Raw genomic sequence first — 14,534 nt, forward strand, 5'->3', positions numbered from 1 at the left:
TATATATATATATATATATATATATATATATATATATATATATATATATATATATATATATATATATATATATATATATATATATATATATATATATATATATATATATATATATATATATATATATATATATATATATATATATATATATATATATATATATATATAAAAACAATCTTATTGGTCTGGAGCTGCATGTAGTGAAATTCTAAAACACACTCAAAATATTAGTAGAGTGTGTCATAATAAACCTTGTACTGTTGTTTTGTTTGTTTAGATAATATCCATATTTAATTATTCTTTATCAAGCAGAAATGACTTGTGAATAAAGTTATCTTTTTAACACTTTGTTCCCATGTCATTTATGCCATTTCAAATGTAAAAACTATTTCAAAAGTATCAAATGTGCTTTGAAGTGTGTCATTGAGAAGCCTTCCATATGGAATTTGAAGCACCAACCCCAAATTAGAGCTGCTTTTTTTTGTTGTTGTTGTTTTTCCCCTAACCCATAGGAACTAAACGTATTGTAAGTATTTGCAATAATTTGGAAAGTTGTTGAGCTGGTGTAAGAAGTTTATTAAATAACACTTTTCTTTCAAATGTGAAGTAAGGTCAGTAAGTATCATGAGGAATATTCATTACTTTCTCCAAAGCACCCACTTTACTTTATAACAGATTTGTCATCAGAAAATCAACTGCTGTACCTCATATTTAGTGTCTCGAAGTTTTTCACTCTGACCGCAGCGTTGACGTAAATACTAAATCTTATTGTAGCAGTTTATTAGTTGCCTATAGTCATTCTGTTAATCTAATTTCACTTTTCTGTCTTTGTTAGCTCTTGGTTATTAGGGATTTATAGCACATAATAGGAGATTCAATAGCTTACACACGGCTACTGCACAATATGCAGAAAATTCATTTCCTCAGCTTTGGATAATTGCATAGCCTGTAAACACATGGCTGCATATTGTTAAAGCCACTATCATTTCAAATTTTAGCTCTCTGCCATTGTCATTAAGGCACATGCAGCAGGTTTGTTGAAATAAACCCAATGAAAACAAATGGCTTTTTTTTTTTTCCCCTTTTAACTGGAGAACATGCAGGATTCCTACATTGTAGATTGGCCATGGTTGTGTTCTAACAGCCACTGTGTCAAACAGCTCCTCTTGCATCTGCTGTGTAAATGTATATTATTTCTTTGTAAACCACAGAGCTGGAGCACAATAAGATCTGACAATTGAAAGCAGCATTTGTTTTGTCAGAGCTGTAGCCAGGCTTAGAAAGTCTTGCTGGCTGCAGGATCCGAAAGTACAGCATACATGTAGATGAATGTTGTTTTAAGGGGCGAATGTAGAAGCAGAATAATCCCTAGCAGATTCTGAGGCCTCGCTGTGGAGAATTGGCCAAAGACAAAGTTATAGTTTGCATGAAAACTCTCTTGTTTGCCTCTTCTGGTTATTTGTTTTGAGGAAGGTAATTTGTATGCTCTGCTTCAGGCATACACCTATTGAGTTTGTAAAGATCGAAATGAACTGTTATTCAGGGCTTTGTGTTTCTATAAATGATTATCATCAGCCTGTTACTTGTCAGCTGAGATCTAATTAGTCTAGCCTAAGGCTGCCGCACTGTCTTGAGGCTGTTTATCAATTGTTTTACCATCAGCCACTGGAATGTAAATACAGCTGTTTTGTCTGTTTTTGAATGTGTTCATATGCAGCTCGTCTTATCTGAAATTAGCTCAGTTAACATATGACTTCGACAAAGTTACGCCTTTTGTTTCATGCTTGCCGCTGTAAATAGTTTGTACTCAATAAATCTATTCTCCAATGCATTTCATCGTACCTTTTTAATTTTAATCAATGAAACTTGCATAAATTAAAAAGTTAAATTAAGCAGTTGGTAAATAAACTCACATAGAAAGCTTTAAGAGTTTATTTTAAATTTTATTCTCTCAAAATGTATCTGATATTTCCTTTCAACATTTTTGGATATCTTACATTGCTAGAGAATACAAAAGGCAGATTTAAAAACCACTGAACAGAAAAGGCAGGTAGGGAAGGAGTGGAAGAATAAACAATGCAGAATAGAGGTGACAAAGTGAGTTACTGTAGCTACTGTATAGTGACCAATTAAAAAAATAAATAAAAAAAAACAAGAGACCAAATATGTGATGCAAGTTTCCTAAACCATTTCAAGGTACATTTAAAACACAATGTGTGTGTGATCTTCTGCACATAGAAACCAAAAATAAGTAATCTGTAATCTAGAATGATCATTGTGATGCTACCAAATTTCCTTGTAAAACTCTTAAGCTGAACAGTCTAGTTAAACTTCCATCATTTTAATGAGGTCATTTGAGTTGGAATGCAGTTCAGGGACACGGCCCACAGTGCAAGGCAAAACGGCAGTGGGAGATTGTGTATGAGCCACCATCTTGGTGATAAATTAATACTGTACTGTGCATACTCTCCCTGCATCCATATTCCAATTCAAATGTATTCCATCATGGGTTTATTGTGGAAACGCCTAAACCTGTCAGTTTTCACTTGTGGTTTCTTGCCTTACGATCAAAGTAAAAACTTATTCCCTCAGCACCATACAGCCACTGTATGATCTTCGTGCTAGATGGAGAGCATGCCTGGTCCTGTTGCGTGGTTTGGGAAAGCAGGCAAGATTTATCCGACTTGTCCAAGACTTTGGCTGTGACCCTAAAAATTTCAATAGCCCTGTACACGCTTTTGTTTTCCTACAAATAATAGCACCTGGTATCAACTGACATTTATTCTAAGTTTTCTGGTAAATAAAATCTGGATCAGACGGGTGTTTCATAAAGCAGGACTACCAGGTAAATCGGCCGCTTTTTTCCCCAAGGAGGAGGTTTAAATGGGCCCTTAGGCAGAGATGTCTAGACTGAACGAGAGTTTGATTTTTGGGGTGGATTTGGTCAATTTGTGTTTAACTGTTTGGTAGTAATTTAGCTTCTTGCTATTAGCTGTTTTAATTCTTTTTGTTGTTTCTGTGGTTGTTGCTTTTTTGGCTGTTTTTTCATATCTTTTTCATAGTTGATTGAGATTTAAAATGGTCATTTTAAACAAAGGCTCTGAGCACAAACACCCCAGAACCCAGTTCAGTAATGCACCCATGTTTGTTAAGGGCTGGTCCATAGTGGACATCAGTTTTATCCTCCCATGTTGTACCGCGTTGTTCACGATTGGTTTGTCTGTTTGTTTTAAAGCCTTGACATAAATCGGACTTGACTGACAGGTTTGTTGGTAATTGTAAGCAGCCACCTTTTATGAAACACCCCTCGGACACCGTATATACCAACAGTCAGGCCAAAGTTGAAGACAAGAAATGCAGATCAAGCTTGTCTTGAAAGTTCAAAAATATCACAATAGCACCATATCAAACTAACGTAAAACATACTTCATGCATCTTTAGATACATACTGTAAATGTATATATGTTAATGAGTAGATATGAAATTTAAAGGTTTAATACACAAGTGTTAAATATATTTCAGGTTCACAGAAATCGCTACTGCCACAACAGCTCAGTTAGAATATAGAGGTTATATTCAACACTGAGTGTGATGACTGCTCATATTATGTCAGTTGTAATTAAAATTACAACAGTCAAACCCTTCACAGTGCATAGAGCATTTTGTTTTGCATATCTGCAGTTACACCTACACATGTGCGTGCACTGTACAGGGCTGACTGAACTACGTTTCGCACAGCAAGTCTTTACACTGCATTTACAAAGCTTTTACTGCAAGTTCAGTCCGAGTAGCATTTAGCGCTCCAAATTCAAATAGCACAGTATTACAGTTCACAACCATTTTATAAGGCAGATTTAATAAAAGTATTTGTCAGTACTGTTGAGTCAATCCATCGTCATATCAGGCCTATATTCCTGTTGTACACAACTATATCAAAGCATGCCCAACTCAAAAAGCTAAAAAGTAATAAGTCAAAAGTTTTACAAACATTCTTTGGTTGAGTGTGAAAGGAGCATTCCTGTGCTTTAATATAATGCATTGAATTTGGCATTTGTTAAAAAGAAAAGACAAAGACAACCAAAAAGTGGATCTTTGCAATGGTACACTGGCTTAAATACAAGCAAAAAGGTGATTGCTTTAACCTAAACTACACTATTTATGTTATTTCCCACTAAATAATATATAAAAAGCTAATAATTAAAAAGCTCCCTCTGACTGTACACAAATACTACTTTTTTCTTCTAGGTTTCCTTGGCAACCCCCCTCCATCTCCTTTCATTTCTTCTTGGCAAAGCGACTGAACTTCTTCTCCTTGTCTTTCTTGGCAGAGCTGGGCTCAGGGAGGGCAGCTGAGGAGGAGGGAGGGGGCAGGCTCTGGGCTTTGGCCCCTGAGGGCCCTGATGCCTCCTCTGCTGTCAGGGGCTGAACGGCCTTCTCCATGGCCTGGCTCCAATGCTGGAGCTCCTCCTAAAATGAAACACAAAAACACACACACACACACACACACAACAGCAGCTTACAATGGGAAGTCCAATTCCTGTGGGAAAGTGTGTGTGTGTTTGGCTCTTGGCCTGTAGTAAATGAACAAGTAGAGCGGGTCAGCATTTAAAAATGAAACTTTAAATAGGGTGTTTGTGAGGCTAAATCAGGGTAATGTAAAAAAAAAAAAAAAAAAAAAAACTTGTAAAAATTATAACACAATGATCCCTGTAGAGTAAATGTAGCTAGCTGATAGGGATTCAAAAGGCAAAGCTGAAAAATCGTGTTAGTAAGAACTACTTGCAGAAATAACCTCGTCAAATTACTTAATTTAACTTTATACACTGTATCTGTATGTACCGTGTGTACTACGCGTAACCACCGCTTTACATGGGTCAAAGATTATACGGTTACATGCATTTAGAACAGCCAAATCCAAAACAGGCACTCGCATATGATTTTTAAAAAGCTCTTAAAAGTCGATCATTTTTTTTATCTGTTGGTTTAAAAACCCACCTCATCTTTACACTGGAACAAATATTCACTCCCATCTCCAAGACTGTAACAGAAAAAGGAAAGAGAAATTATTTCTGTGATACTGAATAAACCTAAAACCTGATGATTGTCAGGCAGATTCTGAAGTCTTCAGATGCCTTAGTATGTTGTAGATAATCTCATCATGACCCTTAGATGTTTCTTTTTCTTACAATAAAAAAAACAAATCGTCAATTGGCAACACACTAGTCATTAACTACAATAAAAACATCTTTTCATCTACTACAAAAGTGTGTTTTCCAAAAAATATGCTTATTTGAAAAATGCAGAGAATTAGATTCTCACCGTAGTTTGAAGACGTGTTTCTTCTTCTTGTAGTTGATGAGCATTTCCCAGCTGGCGTTACTGAGAGACAGGGGATCCTCACCATGATATGTCACCCCGTGGCCAAAGCTTTTGGCATCCTTGTAGGCTGAGAGCTGACCAGGTTTCAGCACACAGTACAAGTTGTTCCATGACCTGGGAGTGAGGATAAAGGAAAGAAAGAACAATTGAAAGAGCGACTTTAGTATTGAATATTGTAGTGAGCTAACTGCTGGTTGTGATGCAAGATTAATTTAGATAATTGCAATTACAAAAGTCTTAGCGTCAGCAGTTACAAAGCAGTGAACTGCTCTGTAAGGTTTTATTCTCAGAGGAATCCAGCCAGATCCTCTGAGAATTCTGAATCCAATCTGTTATCTGAAAATGAAAACAGTCAGGTGGTGGAGTAAAACTAACGCTTTTGATAACATGTATACTAGCATAAAAATAGTTTTATCACAGCTGATTAATTTCCTTAAATCACATTTAAAATTTTACTAACTAATTAATTTAAATTAAGAAGTGCCAGAAGGGGGCACAAGCCATTGTCTTGTGCCAGTTCCAAGTCTAAATAAATGCAGAGGGTTGCGTCACGACGGCCATCCGACGTAAAACACATGCCAAATTAAACATGCAAATCATGACTTCAACACCGGATCGGTCAGGGCCCGGGTTAACAACGACCGCCACCGGTGCTGTTGACCAACAGGGCGCCGGTGGAAATTTGGTTACTGTTGGTCGAAGACTGAGAAGAGGAAGGTGTGTTCGTAGGCAGAGGAAGCCAAGAGTGTAGGACTGACAGTAGGGACTTTGAATGTTGGGACTATGACAGTAAAGGTTAGACAGTTGGTTGACACGATGCAAAGAAGGAAGGTGGACATACTGTGTGTCCAGGAGACCAGATGGAAAGGTAGCGAGGCTAGAAGCTTAGGAGCAGCGTTCAAGTTTTTTTACCATGGAATAGGAGTTATCCTGAAAGAGGAGCTTGTGAGGAATTTTGTAGAGGTGATTAGCGTATCAGACAGGTTGATGATTCTGAGTGATGTTCAATGATGTTAGTGTTTATGCCCCACAGGTAGGATGTGAGTTAGAAGAGAAGGAGAAATTCTGGAGTGAGTTAGATGAAGTGATGCAGAGCATCCCCAGAGGTGAGAGTGTGGTGAATGGTGCAGATTTGGTTTGCAGGACAGGAACACAGAAGGACAAATGGTGGTAGGCTTTGCAAAGAGGATGGAAATGGCTGTAGTAAACACTTTCTTCCAGAAGAGGCAGGAACATTGGGTGACATATATGAGCGGAGGTAGAAGCACTCAGGTGTACTATATCTTATACTGACATTATAATCTAAAAGAGACCAGTGACTATAAAGTAGTGGTAGGGTAGACTGTAGCCAGACAACACAGGATGGTGGTGTATAAAATGACTCTGGTGGTGAGGAAGATGAAGAGGACAAGGCAGAGCAGAGGACGAAGTGGTGGAAGTTGAAAAAGGAAGAATGACGTGTAGTTTTCAGGAAGGAGCTGAGACAGACTCTGGGTGGTTTGGAGGTGCTTCCAGATGACTGGAAACACTACAGCTAATGTGATCAGGGAGACCGGTAGGAGGGTACTCAGTGGAGCATGATGGGCATATGGTGGGAAGATGGAAGGAGAACTTTGAAGAGTTGATGAATGAGGAAAATGAAAGGGAACGAAGAGGTGAATGGTGTGGCGCAAAGATTAGTAAGAGTGAAGTGAGGAGGACATTGAAGAGGATGAAGAGTGGAAAGGCAGTTGGTCCTGATGATAAAGCTGTGGAGGTATGGAAGTGTCTAGGAGAGGTGGCAGTAGAGTTTGACTAGCTTGTTTAACAAGATCTTGGAGAGTGAGAGGATGCTGAGGACTGGAGGAGAAGTGTATTGGTGCCAATTTTTAAGAACAAGGGAAATGATGTGCAGAGCTTTGGCAACTACAGAGGAATAAAGCTGATGAGCCACACAATGAAGTTGTGGGAAAGAGCAGTGGAAGCTCTGCTAAGGGCAGAGGTGAACTTTTGTGAACAACAACATGGTTTCATGCCTAGAAAGAGTACAACAGATGCAGTATTTGCTTTGAGGATGCTGATGGAGAAGTACAGAGAAGGTCATAGGGAGTTGCATTGTGTCTTCGTAGATTTACAGAAAGCACATGACAGGCTGCAAAAAGAGGAGCTGTGGTATTGTATGAGGACGTCTGGAGCAGCAGAGAAGTATGTTAAGAGTGGTGCAGGACATGTATGAGAGCTGTAAGACAGTGGTGAGGTGAACTGTAGGTGTGACAGAGGAGTTCAAGGTGGAGGTGGGTCTGCATCAAGGATCGGCTCTGAGCCCCTTCTTGTTTGCTCTGGTGATGGACAGACTGACAGATGAGGTTATACAGGAATCTCCATGGACTATGATGTTTGCAGATGACATTGTGATTTGTAGTGAGAGCAGGGAGCAGGTGGAGGAAAATCTAGAGAGGTGGAGGTCTGCTCTGGAAAACAGAGGAATGAAGCTTAGCCGCAGCAAGACAGAATACATGTGTGTGAATTAGAGGGACCCAGGTGTAACGGTGAGGTTACAGGGAGCAGAGGTGAAGAAGGTGCAGGACTTTAAGTACTTAGGGTCGACGGTCCAGAGCAAGGAAAGTGTGGAAAAAAGGTGAAGAGGCGAGTGCAGGCAGGTTGGAACGGGTGGAGAAAAGTGTCAGGTGTGTTGTGTGATAAGAGTATCAGCAAGAATGAAAGGAAAGGTGTTCAAGACGGTGGTGAGACCACAGATGTTAGAGACAGTGGTACTGCAGAAAAGACAGGAGGCAAAGCTGGAGGTAGCAGAGCTTAAGATGTTGAGGTTCTCTTTGGGAGAGACGAGAATGGACAGGATCAGGAATGAGGACATCAGAGGGACAGCTCATGTTAGATGTGTTGGAGATAAAGTCAGAGAGGCCAGATTGAGGTGGTTTGGACATGTTCAGAGGAGAAACTGTGAATATATTGGTAGAAGGATGCTGAGGTTGGAGCTGCCTGGCAGGAGGTCTAGAGGAAGACCAAAGAGGAGATTTAAGGATGTAGTGAGGGAGGACATGAACGTAGTTGGTGTGAGAGAAGAGAATGCAGAGGACAGGGTTAGATGGAGGCACAAGATGTGCTGTGGTGACACCTGAAAGGAAACAGCCCAAAGGAGGAGAAGTAGATTTTACAGAAAAATGTTTTGTTTTCTTTATCTTTGTTTGAAAAAAAACTGAAAACACTGAAATTGGTTTCTCATGCTTTCAAGCAGTGAACACACAGTGACCTACTGTCAGTGTTAGTGCAGAATTATCTTCTGCTCCTTGCTGAACTCTCTAGCAATTCAGTTCGTGCACCAGAAAGGTTCAAATCTGTGTCTAATACAAGCTGTGTGTATTTAATTTGCCTCATCATGTTCCCATGGAAAATTCTGTCATTTTCTTTTCGTCATCCTATTTAAATTTGTATATATGAAGACTCATGTATCTTCATATAAATGTATTTTTGGATGTGGGCTCTATTAGAACAGATGCTGCTGTGTTCTGCTAAAGCTGTAACTAACCAATATTATTCCTCGAAACACCAGACAGGAAAGTCCAGTCTGCTTGACATAACAGCTTGCAGTAACTTTTCAGGAGAGAAAGCGTGTGAGTCATCCACAGACCTGTCAGAACGGCATGAAGCCGTATCGATTCACACCTAAAGTGATGTACAGTATAGCTGGGTGGTTGTGTTGTGTTATACGACTGCAGAGTGTAAAAAAAACAAAGTATTCACCTCTCTTGGTTTTCATGTTATATTTTGTACAGTGCTGAATTATAGTCGGCTTAATTTGGCTTTTTTATTTTTTTTTGGCAAATCACAAAAAACAGTGTGCAAAGTAATCTAATCTAAACTAATGGAAAATGTAATTAATTATTTGATTCACTCGCTTTTAAGTCACCCAACTAAATCATCACTGGTGGAGCTCATTGGTTTCAAAGGTCACACAGTTAGTTAAATGGAGATTACCTGAGTGCAGTGAATGTGTTTAAAGCGCCACCTTGGCGCCGGTCCCCTGACTTCATCTTTTCAATCTCCTCTTTGTAGAGTTGCTTGGATTGTTCTTTTGTTTTCAGCCAGGATACAAATTCATCAGTAACTGGACCTTCTAGTCCCAGATGCATTTATACTCTAATCCTTTGAACACATTCACTGAGAACTGTGTGACGCAGAACCAGTTAGGATTTAGTTGAGTTGCCTAAATGGGCGTGAATACTTATGCAATTACTTTTTTTTGTAGACATTCATTTTCAGTTTGATGTGAAATCGTGTGCTTTCTTTTCAGAGAAGCCAAATTCAATGTCATTTACAAAAGGAAACAACAAAAATTTGCCAATGTGATCAATACTTTTATAGGCACCATTTACAGACTAAAAAGACATTCGGGCACTGGATGCATTTTAGCTACATTTTTCAGTTGTTTATCTCGTACACATCTGATGAAACTGTCTAAATCTAGACTGGAATCACTGTACCTCAGTCCTAACTACGTACCTGTTCGAAGCCTTCTTTCCTGAGCCATCCACATCATGTTTGCGACTCAGCGGACCCTCCAGCAGCACAGTCTCCGCTGCGATGGGCTCCACGGGCGCGATGGGCTCCACGGGCACGGTGGCAGCCCCCTCTGGTTCTTTCGGGGTTACTACTGAGACTGAAGGCTCCAGCTCCAGAGAACCACTCTCTCTCATCTCTGACACAACGGGCACCGTAGAGTCACCCACCGTCCCCTCTAGGAGACCAGAACTGGGCTCGGCTGCAGCAGACTGCAGGAGATACAGGCAGGAAAAAAAATTATATTTAACATAACTACCTGCATGTGTGGAGAGGTGGGCACAGCAGGTCGTCCTTAATTTATACATAAGTAATTATTTTAAAAAGTGCTCAAAGGGTTTTCAAAAGGCCAGTGTAGTTTGTTTTAGAAACATGTAGTTAGTTTAAAAAAAAGCTGCTCTATATTTTTGAGCATGCTTAAACTGAGGTCACAAGATAATAAAGGACAGGGGCTGAGTGGGTGTAGTTACTAACCAGAGTCTGTTCCTCAATAGTGTAGAGCTGTGAAGATTCTTCTACAAAACCTGTGTCTTCTCTCCTGGGGAAAAGAAGGCAGCATGGGGTCTGCATGAGAGACCTTTCAGAGCAGCAGAGACTGCATGTGACTGTTTGAGGTTTGCAGTGTGAGTCTGCTAATATTCAGTATTTTTGTTATGGTCAACAAATTCTTTAAAAATGCCGAAGACAACAATGTTTTTGTCTGGCTGTCACTAAGTTCTTTGCTTTTCTACGGCTGTCAGCACCAAGCCCATTTGCTCCTACTGTTAGGGTTAGACTTTCGGCTTATCCCGTGAGTTCAGGGTCGCCACAGCGGATCATTGTCCGCATGTTGATTTGGCAGTTTTTACACCGGATGCCCTTCCTGACGCAACCCTCCCCAATTTCTGCCGTGTTTGGACCGGCACTGGACAGCTGGGGAGGGGGAGGGGAATGGGCTGTTAGGGGTTCAGTGTCTTGTCCAGAGACACTTTGACATATTGCCAGTATTTATAGTAAATAGCAGATCAGTGTGGCTCAGTGACGTACCATTAAAGCTCCTATGTCACAGAGGAAAAAGCCACATCCGTGATTAGATAAACAGGTAAACACAATGCTTGCTGGTTTGGGTTTTATCATGGCATTTGTTGACAAAGACTTATTATTGACTAACTTTTGTAATGGTTGCCACCATATAACTCAGTCATAACATTCATGTCTGTGTTTATAGGTGCAGGTGTGAACGTACAATATAATAACGTGTGTGTGTGTGTGTGTGTGTGTGTGTGTGTGTGTGTGTGTGTGTGCGCATGCGTGCAGGTACCTGCTCTCCTTATCTGAGTAACGCTCTTCTTCACTGAACTTCTCCATCTCCTGTTGAAGCTTCCTCAGCTCCAATAATTCCAGCTGCAACATAATAGTGAAATAGTGTCGGTACGTAATTTCTTATTTATTTATTACGTTTTTTTTTAGGCAATTATTACTTGATTAATCGGTTTAGACAATTGATAGAAAGTTATTTTTACTTAAGACATTAAAAAAATTCCAGCTGGGAAAAGTTAAGAGGCTGAACTTGTTAACCCTCAACATTAGATTTTTCTAACCTATATGTTTCTCACTAGATCCGTCCCTCAAAGATTACAACAATTAATTCAATCAGTCCTTTGAATTCTGTGCGACCTTGCAATTTATAAACACGTTGCAACACGTTGGTACTGGAGGGACGACCAACTACATTCCTGTTATTACATATACGATCAAATGAAGTCAGTGAAAAGGACTGTTCATACCGTGGTGAGGCGTTCCAGGGCAGAGAAGCGCTCCTCCCATGTGGCAGTGGATTTCTCAAAGGCTTCGTGCCTCTTGAGGAGTTTCTCCACCTCATCCACAGTCTGCCCCAGGTCTCTGCTGGTAACATAGGGCTCCTGAGCGACCAGCCAGGCCTCTGCCACCGAGGCGTCCCGTGCAAACTGACATACTTCCAGCACTTGATGCAGGGAGACATGGGTCATTATGAGAACATTTTTATTTTTTTTAAAATGCAGTGTAGGTTTTCAATTGGAGCTATTATTAGCGTTGGTTATATTTTCATTTTTACTAATTGGGCTTTTAGTTTGATATTAACCAATAAGGTGAGTGCAGTTTCACTCACAGAGTCTGAGCCAGTCCCATCTGTCATCCCACTTGAACATCATCTCTTTCCTTTTCTCCAGCAGCTGCACCAGCTTCTCTTTGATCTGACACAATCAGTTGTACAGGCGCAGTTACATATCAGCATTATTAAACCACTCAGCCCCAAGACCAGTTATTATCCTCTAAGAATTAGTATTGTGAAGTAATTAACCAAACATTACATTTATGCCGGGGTCAACTGCTCATTTAAATTCTTTTGGCTTTTCCATTTCTAATTAGTATTTGCTTTATAGTCTCCCTGATGAGTGTAAGATGAGTGGATTTTTTTTCTTTCGTGGCGATCCAATTGGTTCCATTGTGCCAGACATGAACAATCACTCCCAGAAAAGTAATTAAATCTAATGAAAGCAGCAATTTGAGGCTCAGCTGAGGATGAAAAAGAAGCTGTCTTTCCTCACCTCAGCAGAGTCTCGGTGCTTGCGTTTATGCAAGGCCTTGCCGAGATCTATGCAGGCACTGAATTTGGCTCCCCTGGCTTCAATCTCGGAGCGGATCCCCTGATGGTACTTCTGCAGGAGCTCAACGGATGAGACATCCCTAATGAGAGAGAGGGAGAGGAGGGGGGGGGGGGGGGGGGGGGGGGGGTTAAAGCATGAGGTTTATCTACCTCTGTTGGTAAGAGCTGGAACTGCACCAATTAATTACAAAGGCGTCAAATTGACTGTTCTATCTAACACAATATTACTGTAGATCTATATATCTTTAATAGTGTAATAGAGATGTACTACATCTCATTATATTTATCATCCATTTTATTTATTTGATTTATTATCTGATTCGTATTATATTTCTGCTTGTGAAAGCTTTTTTTCGTTGGTAAATTACAGCATTTGTCTTAAATTTAAAAAAAAAAGACTTAATGGCCTTCATTAAGGTTCATTTTATGTCTCAGTCATTACGTCCTGCTAAATAAATGCAGAAACTGTTTTTCAGTCTTCTAAGTCGGATATTTCTTTAGTCAAGCTCCATCTTTAGGAAGTTTTTTTTTTGCTCACACAATAATGTCTTTTCAATTAATTTTGAGCCTAAATAATTGAAGGGCAAGGCCTTAGGTGTTTTTTCCAGCAGTCTGAATTAAATTAACTTAAGTTCATTAAAAATGCAGCCTCTTTGCACTTTTGTACAAGTATCAATGCTGATGTGTCAAATAAAGAAGAAATATATTTTAGGAATTTAAAGTCCTTCTACAAAGTGCTCTTACCTCGGTTTCTCCTGAGTCTCTATCTGCTGGATGATGCTCTCCATCCAGGCCATCAGGTCTCGCACCATGGTGAAGAATCGGAACTTCTCAGCTGTGTCTACCAGTCGCACCCTTCGTCCATCGCAGGCGTCCAGCAGACCCTTCCAGGCTTCCACCACCTCGGCCTCTGTGGCCTGGATGGCGTCCGCTCTGTTTCCTGCATACTGGGCATGAAGTCTTGCAGCGGTTTCCTGAAACTGTTGAACCTGGGCACAGGAGAAACCGGAGCAGTGTCATTTTAAAGACATTGATATTTTGTACAGTATCTGGGAGGTGAGACTTTGACCATTGTTCTGTAGTAGCTTTATAAATGTAAATACTTGTGATTACTAATGCAAGCTCCACTTCCCAAGTTAAAGGCTATGCTCACACTTTATATTTGGATTAAAGCAGTATTTATTGGTTTTGGACCATTTACGTGCAGCAGAATTAAATGTAAACACAATATTGATACATCATTGTTTTAATATGAAACATCCAACAGACTCAAATCAACAGCAGCAGTCATTTGGATTCATATTTCTGGATACTTGAATGTTAAGCACAGTATCGATTGTCATAGTGATAGTGAACCTAAACATTAAAGCTGTTAAAATTAAAACAATCAAAGAGCTGAAAGATGTGAAAATGCTCTATGAAGCTAAAGCAAACAGATGAGTGGGTGGGTGATCATTTTCTGTAGGTTTTTCACTAAGATTGACCACTTTTATGTCACGTATATTAATTTCACCCAACGCTCATATACAAATATCGATGAATGCAGCTTTAACTTGTATACCCATGCTCAGGGTTTGTGATGTAAACGTGATATAACCCCCCCCCCCCCCCGGTTTTCCTCGTTTGATAAAAATGTTCACGGCTGCCCAAATGCAGTAGCACTCTCCTCCCCTCTTGATATGAATCATCAGAGTTTGCCTCTTGGCTGCTGCCTGCTGTGTTCCCTCAGAGTAAAAGATCCGGTCCACATGTGTTGTACCTGTTTGCCTAGAGCAGTGATGTCTCTTTCAAAGGCAGCATGCATTCTGTGGAAGGACTCTGCTTTGCTGAAGTCCTCTCCCACGTCATCAGGCAGCTCTTTCTGCTTCTCGTGAATCTGAGCCACCAGCTCCTTCCCATCATCAAAGTACCTTAAAGAAAAGAGAATGACCTCTCAGTGTCTTTGTATGTATTACATTTATATTACTTATTT

The 14,534-nt window shown here is 40.0% G+C and overlaps 1 protein-coding gene across 2 annotated transcripts in view; it reads right to left on the reverse strand.

The window, feature by feature from the left end:
• Nucleotides 1-1,922: 1,922 nt before the first annotated feature.
• The window catches only part of sptb (spectrin, beta, erythrocytic), a 40,960-nt gene continuing 28,348 nt past the window's right edge, over nucleotides 1,923-14,534 (reverse strand). For both annotated transcript variants that reach the window (XM_067480681.1, XM_067480680.1), the window contains 11 exons: nucleotides 14,322-14,472; nucleotides 13,307-13,551; nucleotides 12,504-12,642; nucleotides 12,065-12,149; nucleotides 11,703-11,899; nucleotides 11,237-11,319; nucleotides 10,411-10,474; nucleotides 9,880-10,148; nucleotides 5,320-5,493; nucleotides 4,996-5,038; nucleotides 1,923-4,467 (listed from right to left, as the gene is read on the reverse strand). In XM_067480681.1, coding sequence (XP_067336782.1) covers nucleotides 4,276-4,467; nucleotides 4,996-5,038; nucleotides 5,320-5,493; nucleotides 9,880-10,148; nucleotides 10,411-10,474; nucleotides 11,237-11,319; nucleotides 11,703-11,899; nucleotides 12,065-12,149; nucleotides 12,504-12,642; nucleotides 13,307-13,551; nucleotides 14,322-14,472 — 1,642 coding nt within the window. In that variant the 3' untranslated portion in view covers nucleotides 1,923-4,275. The remainder of the gene's footprint in view (nucleotides 4,468-4,995; nucleotides 5,039-5,319; nucleotides 5,494-9,879; nucleotides 10,149-10,410; nucleotides 10,475-11,236; nucleotides 11,320-11,702; nucleotides 11,900-12,064; nucleotides 12,150-12,503; nucleotides 12,643-13,306; nucleotides 13,552-14,321; nucleotides 14,473-14,534) is intronic.

The sequence above is a fragment of the Channa argus genome, chromosome 16 (genome assembly GCF_033026475.1).
Source record: "Channa argus isolate prfri chromosome 16, Channa argus male v1.0, whole genome shotgun sequence".
NCBI lineage: Eukaryota > Metazoa > Chordata > Actinopteri > Anabantiformes > Channidae > Channa > Channa argus.